Raw genomic sequence first — 24,566 nt, 5'->3', positions numbered from 1 at the left:
GGGAACATTGCTTGTTACTAACAACTGTTGCGTTTGCTGCTGCTAGGTGTACTAAGAGCGTCTGCTAAATGACTTAAATGTAAATGTAAATGTACTGTAAGGACAGCGTGTTTCATTGAACTGAAGTGAAGGCTGATCTTAGTTTCTTTAGTTTTAAGTTGTATCTCCATCTCTACATGAAAAAACTCAATCATGGACACTTACTGACACTTGTGGCTGATTTGCTTGATGCGTTGTTGTCTCTACCTTTTTGCCCTTTGTGCTGTTGTCTGTGCCTAACACTGTTTGTACCATGTTTGTGTCATGTTGTGTTGCTACCATGCTGTGTCATGTTGTGTTGCTACCATGCTGTGTTATGTGTTGTTGCCATGTTGTGTTGTTGTCTTAGGTCTCTCTTTATGTAGTGTTTTGGTGTCTCTCTTCGTAGGCAGTCATTGTAAATAAGAATTTGTTCTTAATTGACTTGCCTAGTCAAATAAAGGTTCAATAAAATAAAAAATAAACACATTTTCTTTAAAGTACATGGTATTTGTTCCATTTGACATCCTTTTCTCGCTTTTGGTGATTTCCATTTTCATATAGTGTTTGGATCTGACAAGTGAAAGAGTAGGGTATGTTTGAGAGAGAGAGAAAAGAGAAAAAGAGAAAAGACAAACAGAATATTTGATTTGCTGATTTAGTGAGTTTGGGAATACCTACTGTTTTCTACAGTTACATAAGACTTTGTCATCAATATTTACATCTTCCTCTGAAGTTGTGTCTGCAGCTAACAGTACTGTATATGCAGTAACTTTTTCAAGGGAAACTAAACTCACCGACTCTAACTGTGTCCCAATCACTTATAATGCCTTCGGACCCCTAGACATTTTCCACATTTTGTTAGGTTACAGCCTTATTCTAAAATAGATTAAATTGTTTTTTCCACCTCATCGGTCTACACACAATACCCCACAATAACAAAGCAAAAACTGTTTTTTGGAACAATTTTGAAAACTGAAATATAACATTTACATAAGTATTCAGACCCTTGACTCAGTACTTTGTTGAAGCACCTTTGGCAGCGATTACAGCCTCAAATCTTCTTGGGTATGACGCTACAAGCTTGGCACACCTGTATTTGGGCACATTCTTCTCTGCAGATCGTCTCAAGCTCTGTCAGGTTGGATGGGGAGCTTCGCTGCACAGCTATTTTCAGGTCTCTCCTGAAATGTTAGATCGGGTTTAAGTCCGGGCTCTGGCTGGACAACTCAAGGACATTAAGAGACTTGTCCAAAAGCCAGTCCTGCGTTGTCTTTGGCTGTGTGCTTAGGGTTGTTGTCCTGGTCGAAGGTGAATTTTCGCCGCCCAGTCTAAAGTCCTGAGCGCTCTGGAGCAGGTTTTCATCAAGGATCTCTCTGTACTCATCTTTCCCTCGATCCTGACTAGTCTCCCAGTCCCTGCCGCTGAAAAACATCCCCACACCATGATGCTGCCACCACCATGCTTCACCGTAGGGATTGTGCCAGTTTTCCTCCAGACGTGACTCTTGGCATTCAGGCCAAAGAGTTGAATCCTGGTTTCATCAGACCAGAGAATCTTGTTTCTCATGGTCTGAGAGTCCTTTAGGTGCCTTTTTGGCATGTGCCTTTTACTGAGAAGTGGCTTCCGACTGGCCACTCGACCATGAAGGCCTGATTGGTGGAGTGCTGCAGAGATGGTTGTCCTTCTGGAAGGTTCTCCCATCTCCAAAGAGAAACTCTAGAGCTCTGTCAGAGTGACCATCGGGTTCTTGGTCACCTCCTTGTCCAAGACCCTTCTCCCCCGATTGCTCAGTTTAGCCTGGCAGCCAGCTCTAGGAAGAATCTTGGTTGATCATATATCATGACTGGGAATAGTTGGTGGATTTCAAGTTTCAAGTTTTATTGTCACGTGCACTAGTACAGTAAAATCCTAATGGGCACAGACGTCAAGTCAATGTCTATTCCACGTTGGTTCAAAGTAATTTTATTGAAATGATCTGGAAACAATGTTGATTCAACCACTGTGTGCCCAGTGGACTTCCTTTATTGCGTGCTCTTTTCTCAACAATGCAGTAATCAATATCAATATACTGTATAGTTTGCATAAAATACATTTTGCAGCCACATTACCACTTCCTGCTGTTTGAGATTTACAGTATTAGAACTGAATGTATATATTATTTCGCTTTATACAGTCTATAATATATTCTCTCTGTATTCTCTCCATAATGGTTGATTCAAAGACCACATAGATCCTATAAATGATATAGAGTATGGAATTCTATGGAAAAAACTAATGGAATACAATATTGTATAGGTCAATGTAAACACACCAGATTCCCCATGAAAACCATCTATTCTCAGATATCACAGAGGCTGCTTAGACGTTTTAAATGTACTGTGGAGCATGGAGAGGTTTGAACACTCAAAGTGCCCTGACGCAATACTCCAGTTCAGAACATCATTTCAGACTTCACAAGGTACCGTTTTTAGCCGAGTTATGAAACTTAATATAGTTTGTCAGACATACTGCATTACTGTGAAAGTATCTCCTTGTGTGCACAGAGTAGAAACACAGAGGAGTGCAGGCCAGTATGAACCATGTTCTTCCTGGCAGAAAGGTGATACAAGCAGAGTGGTGACACTGGACTACAGGATAGATCTGAGGCATGTCTCAATGGCACCCTATTCCTTTAATAGTGCACTACTTTTGAACGCATAAGACTCCGGTCAAAAGTGGTGCATGTGACTCTTAAATTGCCCATGTCTTTCCAGCGGCTAATATAAACCCACACAGCCAGCAAACCAAATGATCTCACTCTGTTTAGCTCTCTCTCTCTCTCTCTCTCTCTCTCTCTCTCTCTCTCTCTCTCTCTCTCTCTCTCTCTCTCTCTCTCTCTCTCTCTCTCTCTCTCTTTACCTCATTCTCTTTACCTCATTCTCTCTTCTGACTACCTGTATGTCTTCCGCTCTCCTGTTCGACTGTAGACATTGATTAGCGGTCGGACTCTGACCAAACAGACATTGATTAGTGAAAACCACAGAGCTCAGAGAGAGTCTGGATCAGCTAGTCTGTAACACTCAGACTGTTACTCCTTCGCTACTCTCTGAGATGCCTTTAGGTTCCTCTGTAAAACCAACCAGTGATAAAGGACTGCTTCCAAAATGGCACCCTATTCCCTTTATAGTGCAATACTTTTGACCCGGGCCCATAGGCCCTTGGGTCAAAAGTTGTGCACTATATAGGGAATAGTGTGCCATTTGGGACACATATAAATACTAATGGCGCTTGAAGGCATGTCTTATGGTCTCTCAGAGACTTGAACAGCTTGGTGCTCTATAGCTTTCCATTCTGACTCAGTTTTCCATTAGTCGACCTCTGCTAATAACAGATATCTCATATTGGATTTTACTGGAAATACATTTGAGTAAAATAGTAATGAAGGCACAGGCTCATCACTTCCTATCTAGAAATGCAAAGTAGATTGAAGGGAGAAACATGATACAATAAAGGTATAAAATGTTACATTGCCACCTTCTGGCATCGAGCATGAAGTACAAGTACATTAGCAGTTTGTATAGAAACTTCATGCACTACATAGGAATCAGGGTGCCATTTGAAAAACAGCCACTGACTGCCTGCCCCAGTGGGACCTGAGTGGGCCCTTAGTAGGTGGCTGCTGTCTAGGACAATAGTGCAGTACACATGGTTCTGGTCAAAAGTAGTGCAGTATATAAGAAATAGAGTCCCATTTTGGAAGCAGGCATTGTCATTATTTGGGGTTGATTCTGGCAGCCAGTGTATTTCATCCTGATAGTCTGAGAATAAGACAGTAACTGATAATAACCTCCTAAAAATAATGTTTTACGTGGTTGATGTCTGTTTGCCCTCTGGTTTAACAGTAGAACTAACTGTCAGTTCATATGATTCCACGGTTTCAATCCAGAGAAAAACAATTCACCATGAGAGCAGCATTGTCATAGAATAAACCCAGAGAGAGAGAGAGAGAATGAAAGAGAGGCAAAGAAAGAGACACACACACAGAGACAGACAGACAGATAGAAAGAGAGGCAAAGAAAGAGACACACACACAGAGACAGACAGACAGATAGACACACAGAGAGAGAGAGAATGAAAGAGAGGCAAAGAAAGAGACACACACACAGAGACAGACAGACAGATAGACACACAGAGAGAGAGAGAATGAAAGAGAGGCAAAGAAAGAGACACACACACAGAGACAGACAGACAGATAGACACACAGAGAGAGAGAGAATGAAAGAGAGGCAAAGAAAGAGACACACACACAGAGACAGACAGACAGATAGACACACAGAGAGAGAGATAATGAAAGAGAGGCAAAGAAAGAGACACACACACAGAGACAGACAGACAGATAGACACACAGAGAGAGAGAATGAAAGAGAAAGAAAGCAAAGAACAGACAGACACACACAAAGAAAGAGACAGAGACAGACAGACAGATAGACACACAGAGAGAGAGAGAATGAAAGAGGCAAAGAAAGAGACAAGACAGAGACAGATAGACACACAGAGAGAGAGAATGAAAGAGAGGCAAAGAAAGAGACACACACACAGAGACAGACAGACAGATAGACACACAGAGAGAGAGAGAATGAAAGAGAGGCAAAGAAAGAGACACACACACACAGACAGACAGACAGATAGACACACAGAGAGAGAGAGAATGAAAGAGAGACAAAGAAAGAGACACACACACAGAGACAGACAGACACACAGAGACAGACAGACACACAGAGACAGACACAGAGAGAGAGAGCAATGAAGAGTAAACCTCATGCCATTATGCAGTAGAATCATTGTTAACCAATATGAATCTCAAAGCCAGCAGCTCTCTCTGTAGACCCAGAAACCACCACAGTTTGGATGCAAATATTCCATTAATCTTCTGACAATTTCCAGAAGGCTGTTGTTATTGTTATAGTGTGTGACACAGAAGTGTCAGGTTGTGAACCAAACACAGATCCATGTAATGCTGCTCAGACTACTGCTGTCCTCCCACCAGGAATTATGAAACTCTACTTTCACAAGTAGAGGTGTGATTCTTAATGACAAAGACAGTGTTATCTTTTCATTGTATGACGTACAGGTGTGGGATCTTAATTTGACCAGTTTCTCACAGCAGGAAAAGAATCCTGCAGCAACACGGATTGTGAATTATTGTGTGGATTATAATTAATGGACATTTTTGTAGGGGTTGATAAATTTTTATTTACAGAAAATCTAGCTGAGAGTTCTCAATCCCACAATGGAGTTGAGTGGCGATGAGATTTGGCTGAGTGTATCTCCGACTACATCGAGTCGGTATCAGTCGTTACTTAAAATGTTTATTTGATTTAATCCAGAGTTTTTGATAAAAATAGCTTTTTACGCAGCCTCTGCCAAGGGAGTTGTTGTTTGTTAATGGCGAAGGAGCACAAGCACTACAATAAACAATCCCACACAAAGACATGGGGGGGGGAACAGAGGGTTAAATACACAAGTAAATGAGGGGATTGAAACCAGGTGTGTGGAAAAACAAGACAAAATAAATGGAAAATGAAAAGTGGATCGACGATGGCTAGAAACCCGGTGACGCCGAGCGCCGCCCGAACAAGGAGAGGACCCGACTTCGTTGGAAGTCGTGACAACCGCATATATTTTAGTATCGTGGAGTTGAGAATCTTCAGCTAGAGCAAACCAAGTCTGGAATTTTCAGTTGGAAATTGCAAACTTGATAAGCCTTTTTAAACCTTGAATACACTACAAATCCTGCTGTGCAAATTTCCTGCAACAACAGGTGACCAAATTAGGATCCTGTAGTATGTTAAAGGGATGGTCTGGGCTTGGTACAGCCATAAAGTGGGCCTGTGGGTTAAGTGCTTCGGGTTTAAAACTCATCAGCAGCCTGTGTGGGATCTAAGCAGAACTGGCACAAACCGGATTAAACACAGTGACCTCTGAACTCTAGGTGACTACAGCCCAGCAGGAAAAACCTCAGGAACTTTTGAATAAGTTCTATAAAAGCTCACAGCTCTGGGCAAGAGTCAGTTTTCTATTGTGGTTGAATAGTCACAGCAGTGACATTATTGATGCAGTCAGTCATTTAGACCCTGCAGGATCTTTATTACCCTAACCCAGGCTACATCCGAAATAGCACCCTATTCCCTATATAGTGCACTACATTTGACCAGAGCCCTACGGGCCTGGAGCCCTGGTCAAAAGTAGTGTACAGCATTTGGGATGCAACCCCAGCCTCTCAGCAACTAGTTAAACACCGGAATGTGAGGAAGGTAGTTGTGAAATAGCTCTATTCCCTGTCCTTGGTGTTTCTAGTAAATCACTCTGATTTAATAGATGGTTGGGGGTGAATAGGGATGGGCAGCCAGTCAGTGGAAATAGTTAGGATGTAGCTAACAAGTTTTTTTTTTCAGGAAAAAACAGGTGTATGTGGTTGAGTCCAAAATGACACCCTATACCCTTTATAGTTCACTATAGTTCACTATAATGGATTCAGATGTGTGAGTAATCGACAGGGCCCAGTCAAAAGTAGGGCACTACATGCATAGGGAATAGGGTGCCATTTGGGAAACACCCACCGACGGAGTGATCTGATTTGGAAGAGGAGCTCTCATATCATTTACCCCTACCCCTGTTATTAAAGATATCAGAAGAACTAGTGTTGCATGTCCTGGAAATGTCTAATGTCTGTGTTGAGGCACCTCGGTTCATAATAATAGGCATTATACCCTACTCTGTCTGTTTGATCTGGCTGCCTTTACTTAAAGTCCTATGTCTTAAAATGTCTGTGTGAGATCCATATAAAACATACCAGCAGTGGGGTAAAGAGACAGTAAAATGGATAATTCCATCACAACAGAACAGCTGTCTTGTTCCTTGCATGACTCATCTTTTCTTTTATGAATTGTCCACTACATGCCTCACACCCAAACATTGTACGTATGTACTGTATACCATAAAAGGGTGAAGACTTCATGAATGGTTTTTGGTGTGACCGTTAGTATAGTTTTACTGGCATTCTGAGCTTTAACTAGAACACTTATAGAAGTATATCTTGTAACATTTTTCTGCCAGAGAATCTGGGAATCTGTCATTTATATCAACTCCCCCTGTCAAGGACATCGTAAGAAGTGGACCAAAGTGCAGCTTGGTGTGCGCACATATTCCTTTTATTTGAATGAATGACGCCAACAAAACAAAGAAACGACCGTGAAGCTTAACTGGGCGATAATGCCACTAACAAAGTAAACTACCCACACTGAAAGGAGGGGAAGGGCTACCTAAGTATGATTCCCAATCAGAGACAACGGTAGACAGCTGTCCCTGATTGAGAACCATACCCGGCCAAAACATAGAAATAAAGACGCATAGAATGCCCACCCAAAGCACACCATGACCAACCCAAAATAGAGGCATAAAAAGGCTCTCTCAGGTCAGGGCGTGACACCCCCACCATTTTAGCTGGATGGGAAGAACTTGTTAAGGGTTTTGTTTTACTGCAACTCATTTTCTGAACAGTTGATAAAGATAATCAATAATCAAGTTTTAATCCACACATTTTTACTGCCGCTAGCAGGGAATCTATCAGAGTAAGTTACTACATGGTGTGTTATGACAGATCTACAGCTGTATACATCTGTCTCTCTCCACTCCATTTTCTTTTTTTCTGCTACAAATGATTCTACAGACTATCTATTTTGTGTTTCATGTATTGCATCGTGTTGGATAGTGTGGCAGTATGAACTCAGAAATATCAGTCCTGATGTACTAATGGGTATCTGAATGGCCTAAACCATTGCCCTGGACAATGAAACGTATGTAGGACCAAGCCTCAATATCAAAGTAGTACACTGTTCAGGTCAATAGCACCTCTTTTCCTTATCTACCCCTGTGTGCGTCCCAAATGGCACACCCCTCTAACTCATCAGGGGTCGTTGGATTCTGCCCCCCTGTTTGTTATGGTACAGCTGTATGTTACCTGTGTGTGTGTGTGTGCATGCCTGTGTGTGAGTGCGCGTGCTTGTGTGTCAACCCCACCAGCATTAGTGATAAAGCCTGGTCCCTGGCTGTGAAGTAAAGAAGTGAAATAGCCGTAATGAGCAGAGTGGGGCCCAGCCAGCCATGTCTTTCTAACAACCCAGCAGCTAAAATAGATCTGATAAGCTCCAACTATTATTCCACTGGAATCAACATGAATGACTTTTACACTGAAGGCAATGTGGGGCTGATGCCTGGGGGGACAATTAACAGGAATAGATTTCAGCAGGAAGATCTAGACCCCGTCCCAAATGCCACCCTAGTGCACTAGATCAGGAATAGGGTGCCATTTTGGATACAGTTCTACGAGAGGGGAGACTGCTGTCATGTTACTACAGCTTTCAATAAATCATGGATGGATGGACAACACACAGACCCACGCTTTTAACAATACCACAGACAACCCAGATTAAACATTCAACAATACCAGGGATGGAGAACACACATGCTTTAAACAGTACCACAGACAACACACCCATTTCTGTTTGTCTGTTATTATCGTGGATACACTTTAACCAGTGCTTGAAGTTAAATGAAAAGGATGACAGGGCTCACTTTAATTTGACCGTAACAGAGTTGATGTTTTAGAGGTATTCTAGAAGAGGTGCCAGGCGGTGGTTCTCTACCAGTCTGCTGTGACCCACTGCACCTCAACTGTTGACTAGATAATGACTTTAGTTACTATCAAGTCCAACATGTTTATCTCCAGGGCCCGTAATCATAAAGCCTCTTAGAGTAGGAATGCTGATCTAGGATCAGATTCCTCCCTGTCCATCCGTTATGATCTAAAAGGCCAAACTAATCCAAGATCAGCACTCATACTCTGAGACGCTTTATGAATAGGTGCCCATGTATGTAGGTGGGTTGTGTGGTGCATTATGCCCACCCTCTCCTGGTTACTGGTTATGCCTCTTCCTCATGGGGCTTTCCACTAACCATCACAGTTGCATTCAGAGACAGAGCTGTATACTTAGTCTACAGATAGTGTGTGTAGAAACATAGCTTAAACATAGTATACAGCATCGAATGGTTCCAAACATACTAGTGGCGTGATTACAGAGTGATGTACTGTAGCGTAGTCATGTATGACCCACTTTGAACACAAACGTGTCTATTTAAGGAGATTACCGAAAAATAAAAGACAATATTTTCTTATTGTAAATGTAGCCCATGTATGTGTTGTCCATTCAGGATATTGGTGAACAAATAGGTCACCTGCGCTTCAGTAATGTTTTTAAATGTCATAAATGGAACAATCTTCCTGTACAACATCTGCACAGCACCAGTCCAAATTTCTCTATCTTTAGCACCTGTGAGTTCCCCAACATAGTACAATACAGTTATTTACTCTTCTTCCTTCCTTCCCTCCCTCTCTCAGTCTATTTTTTTCCTCCAGGCCCTGTATGGCTGGGGGCTTCGCTCTGCAGTCAACCTCTTTTCATGTGTTTTTAATTGGGCCCTGATGGAAAGGCCTGAAGCCCCCATGGTGTGTTCCTTCCTAACATCCTAATGTGTTCTGATATATACAATTCAACACGTGTTAGTTGGGAGAGGGTTTATCTGCTTTCTGTAAAGCAGTCAAATAGGTTTATAAATGTTGTAGGTTCTCCATGATAGGATAGGGTGCCATCCTGTCATGCACGTCTCTTTTGCAAAGCAGTCAGATATGTTCAATCCCATGTCCATCTCTCCTGCCAGCCAGACAGAGAGGCTGAACCCTGGAGCCAGTGGATGAAATGATGGCAGTTCTCCAAATAGAAGCCAAGAAGCCACAGTGGAGCCACAGCCCAGTGACAGCTCCTTCAGTGGTGGCATATGTTATGCCAAACTTTCTCAGCTCATCTAAAGCTGCAGGGACATTCCAACCGGAGGGAAGAATAAGGTATGTGTGACATAGTGAGTTTGGACCCAGGTACAGAGAAGAGACCAGAGAAGTAATCAGCGGTTAAGGATAAACTTAATACTTTACTGAGGAACGGTAATGGTAGGATCACGGTAACACTGGGAAAACAACAAACACTAAGTCTCAAAAACTCAATCATCCCCCTCCCTTCCTGCAGCAGCTCCAGCCGCGGAGCCACCACGTGGTTCGTTGAAGTCCCGAACAAGTCCCGGATCCAGGATGTCCCGGGAAGGCACCCACGCCTGCTCATTGGGGCCATAGCCCTCCCAGTCCACCAGGTACCTCAGGGTGCCTTGGACGCAATCAGCCCCCAACAGACACCGGACAGTGTTGGCCGGGCGACCATCGACAAGTCGAGGGGGTGGAGGGGCAGGTGTGGGGGGAGAGAAGGGACTGGTCCTTACCAGCTTGAGACAGGAGACATGGAAGGATGGACCCTCAGACCTGGGAAGCTGGAAATGATAGGTGACCGGGTTGATGCGACTCAGGATCTTGAATGGTCATATGTAGCGTGGAGCGAGCTTCTGCGAGGGTGGACAACCACACTCGTTGACCCAGTCGGAGTAGCCGAAGAGGCCTTCGGTGCCAGTTTGCCTGGTGTTGGTGTCGGGCAGATGAGCGGAGCAAGGAGGATGGCTGATAGCAGAACATAAAGTCTGCTAGTGGGACCCCCACGGGTCTGGGCTTGTCGTACAGTGATTCTTGGATCCCGGGCAATAGACTAGAGTGAAGTTGGACCTGTTAAAAAACAGAGCCCACTTAGCCTGGCAAGCATTCAACCGCCTGGCTTCTTGAATGGAGACCAAGTTCTTATGGTCCATCCAGATCACGAAAGGATGAGGTGCCCCCTCTAAACAGTGTCTCCACCCCTCAAGGGCCCACTTGACTGCCAAGAGCTCCCAGTTGCCAACATCGTAGTTGCGTTCCGCTGGCTAGAATCACTTGAAAAGATGGGCACATGGGTGCATTCTCTTGTCCCCCTCGTTCCGCTGTGGAAGGACCGCCCCTGCTCTGGTTTCCGAGGCATCCACCTCTACCATGAAGGGACGAATAGGATCAGGATGAACGACGATGGGTCTGGAGGTGAAACGTCCCTTGAGCTCCATGAATGTCCTGTCAGCCGGGGTCCAGACAAAAACAAGTCTGGGACTTGCGGGTTAGGGCCGTGAGAGGTGCTGCCAACGTACCAGATTTCAGTATAAAACGCCTGTAAAAGGAACTGTTGGACTTGTTTGAGTGAGGCAGGACAAGGCCAGTCAGTGACCGCCCTAACCTTAACAGGTTTAATTTGGATGCCGGCGGTAGAGATCATGAGGCCCAGGAAAGAGACTTGGGATGCATGGCACTCACCCTTCTCAATCTTGACACATAGTTGACTCTGCAGGAGGCTTCTCAGGACTTTGCGGATGTGCAGGATTTGTTCCGGAAGGGTCTCGGAGAAGATCAGGATGCCGGCGAGGTAAAGAAAGATGAACCGATTCAACATATACCTAAGAGTGTCATTGACCAATGCTTGGGAGACTGCCGGTGAGTTCGATAATGCGAATAGCATGACTAAATACTCATAGTGGCCACTAGGGGTGTTAAAGGCAGTTTTCCATTCATCTCCCTCCCTGATTTTCACCAGATTGTAAGTGTTGCGGAGGTCCAGCTTGGTGAAGATTTGGGCCCCCTGGGCCAGCTCCAAGGCAGCGGACATCAGGGGTAACGGTTCTTAATTGGGATCCTATTCAGCCCTCTGTAGCTGATGCAGGGACGCAGACCTCCATCCTGCCACGATCAAAAGAAACCTAAGAGTCTCTGATATTCCACCTGGCCTGTAGCCAATGGGGCATCCATGGAGGGCTTGATCTGATATTCCACCTGGCCTGTAGCCAATGGGGCGTCCATGGAGGGCTTGATCTGATATTCCACCTGGCCTGGAGCCAATGGGGCGTCCATGGAGGGCTTGATCTGATATTCCACCTGGCCTGGAGCCAATGGGGCGTCCATGGAGGGCTTGATCTGATATTCCACCTGGCCTGTAGCCAATGGGGCATCCATGGAGGGCTTGATCTGATATTCCACCTGGCCTGTAGCCAATGGGGCGTCCATGGAGGGCTTGATCTGATATTCCACCTGGCCTGGAGCCAATGGGGCGTCCATGGAGGGCTTGATCTGATATTCCACCTGGCCTGGAGCCAATGGGGCGTCCATGGAGGGCTTGATCTGATATTCCACCTGGCCTGGAGCCAATGGGGCGTCCATGGAGGGCTTGATCTGATATTCCACCTGGCCTGGAGCCAATGGGGCGTCCATGGAGGGCTTGATCTGATATTCCACCTGGCCTGTAGCCAATGGGGCGTCCATGGAGGGCTTGATCTGATATTCCACCTGGCCTGTAGCCAATGGGGCGTCCATGGAGGGCTTGATCTGATATTCCACCTGGCCTGGATGGAGGGCCTGATATTCCACCTGGGCTGGAGCCAATGGGGCGTCCATGGAGGGCTTGATCTGATATTCCACCTGGCCTGGAGCCAATGGGGCATCCATGGAGGGCTTGATCTGATATTCCACCTGGCCTGGAGCCAATGGGGCGTCCATGGAGGACTTGATCTGATATTCCACCTGGCCTGTAGCCAATGGGGCGTCCATGGAGGGCTTGATCTGATATTCCACCTGGCCTGTAGCCAATGGGGCGTCCATGGAGGGCTTGATCTGATATTCCACCTGGCCTGGAGCCAATGGGGCGTCCATATGGAGGGCTTGATCTGATATTCCACCTGGCCTGGAGCCAATGGGGCGTCCATGGAAGGCTTGATCTGATATTCCACCTGGCCAGTAGCCAATGGGGCGTCCATGGAGGGCTTGATCTGATATTCCACCTGGCCTGTAGCCAATGGGGCATCCATGGAGGGCTTGATCTGATATTTCACCTGGCCTGGAGCCAATGGGGCGTCCATATGGAGGGCTTGATCTGATATTCCACCTGGCCTGGAGCCAATGGGGCGTCCATGGAGGGCTTGATCTGATATTCCACCTGGCCTGGAGCCAATGGGGCGTCCATATGGAGAGCTTGATCTGATATTCCACCTGGTCTGTAGCCAATGGGGCGTCCATGAAGGGCTTGATCTGATATTCCACCTGGCCTGGAGCCAATGGGGCATCCATGGAGGGCTTGATCTGATATTCCACCTGGCCTGGAGCCAATGGGGCATCCATGGAGGGCTTGATCTGATATTCCACCTGGCCTGGAGCCAATGGGGCATCCATGGAGGGCTTGAATCTGCAGAGGGATGGGACATTTCATGCAGGGGTTTTGTAATTCTCTGGCGAAGTCAGAGAAGAGACCAGACGAGGAATCAACGGTTGAGGAAAAACATAATACTTTACTGAGATATGGTAACGGATGGATCACAGTAACCCTGGAAAAACAACAAACACTAAGTCTCAAAACCTCACGCAGGAAACAAACGCACACGGCACATAATTCAAGCTTCAGCAAAGGACAACAGAAAACATATCTCTTTTAACAGGGAAATCATAATGAGTAAATAGGACACACCTGAGTGTCATCAATGTCTTTAGGATGGTCTCTGCTGCCCTCTGGTGACAGGTAGAACCATTCATCTAAGTAGATAGCCTGTATCCCAAATGGCACCTTATCCACTATTGTATAAAGTATACTACCTATGGGCCCTGGTCAAAGTAGTGCACTATATAGGAGATAGACAGGGTGGTGCCCTCTCTACATGTACGTTAGAGCACAGTGGATGAGGTGGTGAATGACAACCTGGCTGACACTCATACAGTAAGTATACTCTCAAACTGACTGGAACACTATATCATTGTTTAACTCGATTACTTTTAGCATCAGATAGAGCCTTCAATATACATCAATATTCTTCAGTCTCCTTTTCTTCGTTATACCGTGCAATTATGTCTAAAAGCCTCCCTCCAGCATGTCAATGGACATGTAACAGTATCTGTTGGCTACACTTCTCCAGCCTCAGGGTACACTTAAGCTCTGAAAATGTTGTCATTTTAAGACATTAAAATGACAACATTTTGACATTTAAGACATTAAGATAGAGAGCATAGAGGAATGCACATTTTGTTTGAGTGTTGTATGTATTTTGTGTTTGCATTGCTCACTGTTGACTTGCTGAATGAATAAAAGTTATACCCATGTGCTATACTGCGTACTAAAACTAAACTGCATAGTAAATATGACCCAAAACAACTGTGGGCCTATCTATAATATCTATATCTATAACCACCAGGTTCCTCTCTGCATGCACTGAGCTAATGAGCTCATTTAAATGAGCTGGCAGTATCATATCATACTTTCAGCCCAGTATCATATCATACTTTCATCCCAGTATCATACCAGTATCATACCATTGTCTTTGACTGACTGTAGCCTCTCAATCAATATTGAGCTACCAGCCGATGGGTGTGGAGAGAGAGATGAGGGGTGTAGAGAGAGAGAGATATTCTGACTGGGGGAGAATGGGGAGAGATGAGGGGTGTAGAGAGAGAGAGATATTCTGACTGGGGGAGAATGGGGAGAGATGAGTGGAGCATCAGATTAGCAGAGAAAGAGAGAAAGTTCAGGGGTGTGGAGAGAGGTAGAGGCACCCTGACCGTGCCTGACAGCTGTCGGAGCAGAATGCTCTGTTTAGGAAACATCTGACAGCTAGAAGACCTGGGTGATGAGAGAAAGTTCAGGGGTGTGGAGAGAGGTAGAGGCACCCTGACCGTGCCTGACAGCTGTCGGAGCAGAATGCTCTGTTTAGGAAACATCTGACAGCTAGAAGACCTGGGTGATGAGAGAAAGTTCAGGGGTGTGGAGAGAGGTAGAGGCACCCTGACCGTGCCTGACAGCTGTCGGAGCAGAATGCTCTGTTTAGGAAACATCTGACAGCTAGAAGACCTGGGTGATGAGAGAAACGGATGGAGGGAGGTAGGGAGGAAGGACACAGATTGAGGAAGTAACTGCATGGCTCTTAGCACTGCTAAAATCTGCAGGATAGAGTAAATCAACAACAACTGATGATATTGGGCTCTGGTCAAAAGTAGTGCACTAGGGAATAAGGTGCAATTTGGGGACGCGTGAATAGAGACATTAATCAACTGTGTGCCAGCAGACTAGAACACTCAATACTTCCCTTTCTGATGGTGTTGACATCAGCCTGTTGTCCATGTTCTCTCTCACATTCAGCTAGCTGCCTTCTCCACTCAGATTTGCTGTACAAAGCTATGCAATGCTATGCATTACATGTCAGTCAACGACACATATCCCATATCACATATTTCAGATGATTGTCCTGGGTTAGACCCATTGGGTCATAATGTAAGCCTAGTATGTAGAATATGTAGAATGAGGAATATATATGTGTATTGGTATAAGAAATTATTAGTATTATGAATTTGTATGTGTAATATGTCCTTATACAGTAGGCCTATTTAGCAGTGTTGGGGAATAGTGAACTACATGTAGTTGAACTTTGCAGTAGCTTGGTGGTAGTTAAACTAAATTGAAATCTAGGTAGTGGTTTCAGTAGTTAATAATTGTTTCTCCATGTAGCTGTGTAGTAAACTACTGGAACTACACTCTACTTTTTTTGAAAAAATAAAATAAAATATGGGTGATGTAGGCAAGGATTTCCTTTCTTTTTCGGCATCAGACCTGTCTAATTCTCACTTAAAACATACAGTATGGTTTTGTTTTTAATAGGCAAAACCACACATTCTGACAACATCTGACCCCAGAGGGATCTATTCTTGCAATTTGTAGTCTGACATTTCAGATTTAGATATGATAATTTTTTACGAAGTAGTTTTATGAACTACTTTCTCAAAGTAACTTTAGTTAAGTAAACTATATTTTTGTTAAGGGTAGCTTTAGTGTAACTTCACTTATTCCAGTGAGAAGTTATTGGTACTGTAGCGTAAAACTTATTTTCAGAATAGCTTCCCCAACACTGCTAGTTAGTAACAATGTTCTGCTGTTATATTTATCTATTAACTTAAACAAGTGAATCCATTTTGATTAAACATTTATTTTACAAAATTAAGGTATTTAAAAGGTATATATATATATATATATATATACGGTGATTGACAGATTAAGATTAGAATGTCTAGTTTGAGAAATCGACGCCTCACAAGTCCTCAACTGGCAGCTTCGGGATGCTGGCATTCTAGGCAGAGTTCCTCTGTTCAGTGTCTGTGTTCTTTTGCCAGTCTTAATCTTGTCTTTTTACTGGCCAGTCTGAGATATGTATTTTTCTTTGCAACTCTGCCTAGAAGGCCAGCATCCCGGAGTCGCCTCTTCACTGTTGACGTTGAGACCGGTGTTTTACGGGTACTATTTAATGAAGCTGCCAGTTGAGGACTTGTGAGGCGTCTGTTTCTCAAACTAGACACTCTAATGTACTAGTCCTCTTACTCAGTTGGCACCGGGGCCTCCCACTCCTCTTTCTATTCTGGTCAGAGACAGTTTGTGCTGTTCTGTGAAAGGAGTAGTACACAGCATTGTACGAGATCTTCAGTTTCTTGGCAATTTCTCGCATGGAATAGCCTTCATTTCTCAGAACAAGAATAGACTGACAAGTTTCAGAAGAAAGTGCTTTGTTTCAAGCCATTTTGAGCCTGTAATTGAACCCACAAATGTTGATGCTCCAGATACTCAACTAGTCTAAAGAAGGCCAGTTTTATTGCTTCTTTAATCAGAATAATCGTTTTTTTCAGCTGTGCTAACATAAGGGTTTTCTAATGACCAATTAACCTTTTAAAATGATCAACTTGGGTTAGGTAACACAATGTGCCTTTGGAACACAGGAGTGATAATTGCTGATAATGGTCCTCTGTACACCGATGTAGATATTCCATAAAAAATCTGCCATTTCCAGCTACAATAGTCATTTACAACATTAACAATGTCTACACTGTATTTCTGATCAATTTCATGTTATTTTAATGGACAAAAAAATGTGCTTTTCTTTCAAAAATGTCTAAGCGACCCCAAACTTTTGAACGTAGTGTATACCATAAATGGCTTTGCCATCCATGAACCAGAGCTACCCGAAACGATCAATTCTATTACACCACAAGAGGGAGCTCGAACATGTTTCCTTAAACTCTACCCTATATTGGTTTTTATACAGATATAATCCTCTATTTTAGGATATAATGTGTAAACTATTTGATGCAAATCGAAATGTTTTGTAAAAATATATTAATGAAATGCTGATGGAGATTCGTTATGTTAATGTAGCATAGTTAAATCCTATTTATTGATATACTGTGTTGACTTGTTATATATAGAATGTTGATGGAGATTCGTTATGTTAATGTAGCATAGTTAAATCCTATTTATTGATATACTGTGTTGACTTGTTATATATAGAATGTTGATGGAGATTCGTTATGTTAATGTAGCATAGTTAAATCCTATTTATTGATATACTGTGTTGACTTGTTATATATAGAATGTTGATGGAGATTCGTTATGTTAATGTAGCATAGTTAAATCCTATTTATTGATATACTGTGTTGACTTGGTATATATAGAATGTTGATGGAGATTCGTTATGTTAATGTAGCATAGTTAAATCCTATTTATTGATATACTGTGTTGACTTGTTATATATAGAATGTTGATGGAGATTCGTTATGTTAATGTAGCATAGTTAAATCCTATTTATTGATATACTGTGTTGACTTGTTATATATAGGCTTATTATTGCAATAAAACCGACTTTCCAACAACGTTTCCACTGCTGTTGAAGAGGTCCAATTAAGCCTAATATGTTTTGGACATTTGTGTTTAGGCCTACTGTCAACTAATTACAAAAGAAAGAGATTCAAGGGGCAATCTATGATGGCTATATCCATTTGTGGACTTTTAAATACCCATATGCCTATCTATTTATATACCCATTGATTCTTTGAAAAAAACAATGTATACATGCCTCGACCTTAGTTAAATTGTTTTAAAATATAAGATTGTTTTACTCCTTTGTTTGTAAACAAAGTAATTGTAAACAAACACTGTATCGCCTGGAAACATGGTTAAAACGATCATTTTGATCTCATGGATGGTCAGTCTTTGTACCCATAGCTGTCTATGAAATGTGAGTGGTTAAATGTCTCCATCCCCATCACGCAGCTATTTACGAAATCAGTGGCGGGGGTGCCCGATTGCTTTGTCATTTAAGGTAAAGTGGTTTATTAAGGCCTACCTGACTGCACACATAATTTCTATTCAAGTTTAAATATATTTTTCGGTAGAATTTCGCACCTTATTCGCACCTTATTCAACCTGCTTCTTCAAATCCAACCCATGCACGAGCGTTTTCGGGTTTTGATTGACATCTTTCCCTTCCATTCAAAGATCAATAAACGCATTCCAGCCTAAATATCCTCCAATCGGCGGACGAGAGGGCGTATCTCTCACTCTGGGGCTCCAAGTGCATGAAGTTTATCCTGAACCGAAGAGAGCAGCCGAGAGAGAGAGAATGGTACACCTCAGCGCGGATGCGAGTGAGATATTTATCAACACTCATTTTATACTCTCATAACTTTAGCTGAACTGCTCGTATTTCTTTCTGGATTTTATGTGCAAAATTCTACGCATCTTTGCATTGGCTTCTCTCTCCAAATGGCTTGGATTATTCCTCCGCTGTTGCAACGCCAAGGGACTGGTACTGGCGCTGTTGTTTTGCTCTCTGCTTTGATCGCGGTGATTGTGACAGAGGACTCCGCTGCGCAGGTTTTCGACAGTTATGGATTATCATACGCGTTGAGATCGGAGCTGTCAGAGGATGCTATATTGGTGGCCAACAATGGAATACGCGTGCCTTTCGGGAGAGCAGTGTTCATTGATCCTATCAATGATCTGGTAATTCAAGTACAACCGGGAGACAGATGTAGTATAACGGTTCTGGATAACGACCCGCTCTCACAAAGGCCAGGGCAGCTCTCTCCCAAAAAGTTTCCCTGTGAATTTGGTCCCAATGACGTAAAGTATTCTCACTTCGGCTCCAGGAGCCCCCCGCTGGATAGGGTGAGGCTACAGCTCAGATATGACACTCATACCGACACCATAATCATCCCGTTTATGATGGAAGTGGAGGTGATTTTCACACAGTTGGAAGTGTTAACCAGAAACATGCCTCTGACTGTTGACAAACTGCTTGGCACTAGTAACCCCATTGACAGTAAGATTCTGGAGTTCACCTATGATAGAAGTGAACATCCGTGTAAAATAACGTCTCTCTCCAGTGGCAGTGCATTACCCAGGTATGGAAAACTTGTGGATGAGGGACAACTTGGAAAAATGGTGGACTGTGACACATTTATTAAAATGAATACCCGCTATCAGCACACTTTTGCACACAAATCACCCAATAGAGATTATTTCCCAATGATTGTGGAATTACAAGATAAAGAGGGTAATCTGCTGAAGCAGGAGTTTTTCCAGGTGATGGTGCGTATAAAGGATGGAGAGGAGAACACGGCTCCTAAACCCAGCTTCGTGGCCATGATGATGATGGAGGTGGATCAGTTTGTCATGACAGCCATCACCCCTGACATGCTGGCTGCTGAGGACATTGAGTCTAACCCTGACAACCTTATCTTCAACATCACCTCCCCCCTCTCCTTCGAGGAGGGGTACATAGTCAGTACAGATGACCGGAACCTGCCCATCACCTCTTTCTACCAGGGAGACCTCAAAGAACTAAAGATAGCCTACAAGCCTCCGTCTGTGGACTCTGAGACAGAACGTATCTTCCAGATAGAGTTTGAGGTGGTGGACACTGAGGGGGCTGTGTCTGACCCATTCGCCTTCATGATTGTAGTGAAACCTATGAACACGCTTGCTCCAGTAGTCACCAGAAATACGGGTCAGCTTCTCTACGAGGGTCAGTCCAGACCACTGTCCAGCTCTCACAACCTAGAAGTCAGTGACGAGGACAACCTGGATGATGTCAAGATCACGGTGGTCGACGGGCTGAGGCATGGCCAGCTGACAGTGCTCGGGACACGCAGGAAGTTCTTCGCCCCGGCTGATCTGGACAGGGGCGTGGTCATCTACCAGCACGACGGCAGCGACACGTACAGCGACAACATTATATTCCGGATGACGGATGGGAAGCACGAGGTGGAGTTCCTGTTTCCCCTGACAATCGTTCCCACGGATGATGAGCCGCCCATTATCAATGCCAACACGGGGTTAATCCTCTTCAAGAACCAGATGATACTCATTTCGCCACTCACACTCAGCGCTGCAGACATCGACTCTGAGGACTCCACTATTAGGTTCACCATAGAGGCACCGTTCTCGCCTATAGGGGAGGTGCTGCTGAGGCAGTCAGAGGCCCCAGAGGACCCCTCCACCTGGAAATTCAACGCTGAGGATGAGCTGTATGAGAAGGAGGTTACAGAGTGGCTGCAGCAGGATATCACAGATGGGAAACTGTTCTACAGACACACAGGGCCTCACAGCACTGACACAGTCATGGACCAGTTTGTATTCCGGGTCCAGGATGATAATGACCCCCCTAACCAATCAGAACAGAGCTTGTTTATCATCAAGATTCTGCCTGTGGATGACATCCCCCCTGAGCTGTATCCTGGTACCACCCTCCAGATGACCGTACATGAGTACCAGCTCACCTACTTCCGGAAGAAGTTTCTCCGCTACACTGACCTGGACTCGGAGGACAGAGATCTGAAGTACACCATCACCCAGCCCCCGACAGACACAGACGAGAACAGCCCCGTGGTACTGGGCACTATTGTGTTAACAGAGAGTCCAGACACTGTAGTGACTGAGTTTACTCAGGCTCAGGTCAACCACCATAAGATATCATACAACCCACCTGACCTGGAGCTGGGGATCACAGCCCACGTTCTGCAGGTCCAGTACACAGTGGAGGATACGTCAGGGAACACTGTCACCGGAACGTTCTCTATATTCCTGCAGCCTGTCGACAACAAGCCGCCTCAGATAACAAACACCGGCTTCACTATATTCGAGCGGGGAACACACATAATCACCAGAGCTGAGCTGCATACTGTGGACTTAGACACGGACAGGAGCCAGATCTCCTTCACTCTAACTCAGCCCCCTCAGCACGGCACGGTCCAGTACACCTTCACCGACCTGACCAAAGGAGACGCTTTCAACCTGTTGGACATCGCTAACGGCAGGATCTCCTACATCCACAACGGAGACGAGTCCACCAGCGACTTCTTCCAGCTGGATGTCAGTGACGGCGTCCATGTTGTGACCATCACCATCAGGGTTACCGTGAAGCCCATTGATGACGAGACCCCGACCATCAGTCTGCCGGCCGGAACCATCGGCTCCTACATTGACGTCCTGGAGAACGGAGCCACTGAGATCACGACTAAAGTCATCCAGGGGCAGGACGAGGACACAGACGACCTCCGTTTGACCTTCATCCTGGAGGACCCACCGGTTTTCGGGGAGATTCTGGTGAACGGGGTCCAATCAGGAAGCTTCACCCAGGCTGACGTCATCAACGGACTGGTGGTGTACGCCCACACCAGTGGAGAGATCGGCCTCAACACTAAATACGACTACTTTAATCTGACGCTGACAGACATGTCTGATGAGTGGACAGTAGGGGGCAACAGGGTCACGGGGGTCAGGGTTCAGATCACCATCCTCCCCATGGACAGCCAGGCTCCAGAGGTGTTTGTAGGCCCACAGTTCACTGTCGTAGAGGGAGAGAAGAATGTGATTGAGATTCTTCACATTAGCGCTGATGATATTGACACTCCTAATGATGACCTGCTTTGTACCATCATCGTCCAGCCCACATCAGGCTACGTGGAGAACATCTCCCCGGCCCCAGGCTCAGAGAAATCCAGGTCTGGGACTGCGATCAGTGCATTCACCATCAAGGACATCAGACAAAACCACATTTACTACGTCCAAAGCATCCATAAAAGAGTGGAGCCGGTAGAGGACAGGTTCACGTTCAGATGCTCTGATGGCATTAACTTCTCCGAGAGACATTTCTTCCCCATCGCTATCATCCCGTCCAACGATGAGAAGCCAGAGATCTATATGAGGGAGTTTGTCGTCATGGAAGGGATGAATATTGTCATCGATACACCCATCCTGAACGGAGCCGACGTGGACATCCCCTCGGACGAACTCACTTTCATCATCACCAAACCACCAAAGCACGGCTTCATCCTCAACCAGCTGACAACCGGCACCGTCACAGTCACCAACTTCACCCTGGACCAGATCAGGGAAGCCTCCAGTATAGTGTATGAACACGATGACTCTGAGACCAACGAGGACAGCTTTGACTTAATCCTGACGGACGGTAAATATACCGTGGAGAAGACCATCATTGTTATGATCATCCCTGTAGATGACGAGACACCCAGGATGGCCATCAACGACGGTCTGGAGCTAGAGATAGGAGACGTTAAAGTGATCGATAACAATGTTTTAAAAGCCACCGACCTGGACTCTGAGGATAGTACTCTGACGTACGTTGTTCGCTACGGGCCGGGCCAGGGGTTGTTACAGAGGAGAACCCCTTACGGGACGTTAGAGAACATCACAGTGGGGATGAACTTCACCCAGTACCAGGTGGACCAGGCTCTCATCGTCTATATCCACAACGGGCAGGAAGGAATCCGGGACCTTATCAAGTTTGACGTGACGGACGGGATCAACCCTCTGATCGACAGGTACTTCATTTTTACAAATGTGTTTATTGAGGTTTTCTAAAATACAAACAATACACTACAGCTACAACAATAGAATAAACCATTTGAAAAAAATGATGATGATTGTTGCTAGGTATGACATTTCAGTTTGTCAGGGTGCCTCCTAATGGATCGTCTTGCAATTATTTGTTTTGTTTATTGGTTATATTCTTTTTGTCTTTTGACAGGTACTTCTACGTGACGGTGGGTGGTATCGACGTGGTGTTCCCTGACGTGGTCAGTAAGGGGGTCTCTCTGAAAGAAGGAGGTAGAGTAACGTTGACCACAGACCTGCTCAGCACCAGCGACCTCAACAGTCCCGACGAACACCTGGTGTTCACCATCACCAGAGCCCCACAGAGAGGCCATCTGGAGTGTACTGACGGGCCTGGCATGCCCATCTCCTCCTTTACCCAGCTCCAGCTAGCTGGGAGCAAGGTACTTCGATCTTATGTTTTTTTCCCTTTATGTTATTCTCAACAATTTTTTTAAATACTCATGATTTTATCATTTGTTTTCTGTAAAGATTTTCAATGGCTTATTGTTTTGTCTTTTCATGTGTGCAATTTATTTATAATAATAAAGGTGTACTACATCCACACTGCCGATGATGAGGTGAAGATGGACAGCTTTGAGTTCGAGGTCACCGACGGTTACAACCCTGTGTTCCGCACGTTCCGTGTCTCCATCACCGACGTGGACAACAAGAAACCGGTTCTAACGGTTCACAGCCTGGTGGTTAACGAGGGAGAGAACAAACTCATCACACCCTTCGAGCTGACGGCAGAGGACCGCGACACAGCTGACCGCCTCCTGAAGTTCACAGTCACCCAGGTCCCTGTCCACGGTCGCCTCCTCTTCAACAACACCCGCCCCGTCACCTCCTTCACCAAACAGGACCTGAACGAGAACCTCATCAGCTACAAACACGACGGTACTGAGTCCTCCAAGGATTCCTTCTCCTTTACCGTGACTGACGGGACGCACACCGACTTCTACGTGTTCCCAGACACCGTGTTCGAGACGCGGCGCCCCCAGATGATGAAGATCACGGTCCTGTCGGTGGATAACGGGGTGCCCCAGATCGTGGTGAATAAAGGGGGGCCCACCCTGAGGGTGTTAGAGACGGGTCACCTGGGGTTCCTCATTACCTCTAAGACTCTTAAGGCCGAGGACAGGGATAGCCTTCAGCTATCTGTCACCTTTAAGATCACCGTGGGACCAGAACATGGATACCTCATCAACTTGGGTACAGGCAACGCTACCGTCACCACATTCACTCAAGGTAAGACGACCGTTACTTTAAATAAAAAGTTATACTCTACTATACTTTAGTCTTTTACAAGTACAATATAACTTTATTGTCCAATGTGTTTTTTTTTTCATTCTTCATAAGCTGTTGAGTAATTCTCACTTAGAGCTGTAGCGCTGTTGCCCTTATAATGGATTAAGAGCTTACTTACCTGTAAAATGGTACTATGTAACTACTGTAATATGGTCATTGGCTGCAACTGCACAGTGGTGTTCAGGAATTAAGCTTAATTTGACAGAAATCTTTTGTCTTTCTAGAGGTGTTTTTGAATGGCGTTTTTTTGAAGAAACAATTTCTTCAAACAGAAAGATAGGTTTTCACAGGGCAGTGGTTTCTCCTACCCCAAACCTCATCTAGTAATCTTCTACAGGGTATTATAGCTCTTGAGTAAATACCAGCAGATTTGACCTTACATGAAGGTAGGGGGCCACAGACATGAATAATAGAGAGTGAGAACATGAATACCCTGTCTGAGAGAGAGGGAGGCAGAGAGAGAGAGTGAGGGAGGCAGAGAGAGAGAGGGAG

The 24,566-nt window shown here is 44.9% G+C and overlaps 1 protein-coding gene across 1 annotated transcript in view; it reads left to right on the top strand.

The window, feature by feature from the left end:
• Nucleotides 1–18,484: 18,484 nt before the first annotated feature.
• Nucleotides 18,485–24,566, top strand: part of LOC123992820 (FRAS1-related extracellular matrix protein 2-like) — a 133,604-nt gene continuing 127,522 nt past the window's right edge. The window contains exons 1-3 of the mRNA XM_046294361.1: nt 18,485–22,711; nt 22,918–23,167; nt 23,315–24,014. Of these exons, the coding sequence (XP_046150317.1) occupies nt 18,630–22,711; nt 22,918–23,167; nt 23,315–24,014 (5,032 nt within the window). The 5' untranslated portion in view covers nt 18,485–18,629. The remainder of the gene's footprint in view (nt 22,712–22,917; nt 23,168–23,314; nt 24,015–24,566) is intronic.

Source organism: Oncorhynchus gorbuscha, linkage group LG13 (genome assembly GCF_021184085.1).
Source record: "Oncorhynchus gorbuscha isolate QuinsamMale2020 ecotype Even-year linkage group LG13, OgorEven_v1.0, whole genome shotgun sequence".
NCBI lineage: Eukaryota > Metazoa > Chordata > Actinopteri > Salmoniformes > Salmonidae > Oncorhynchus > Oncorhynchus gorbuscha.
This window is presented reverse-complemented; position numbering and strand designations above follow the sequence as displayed.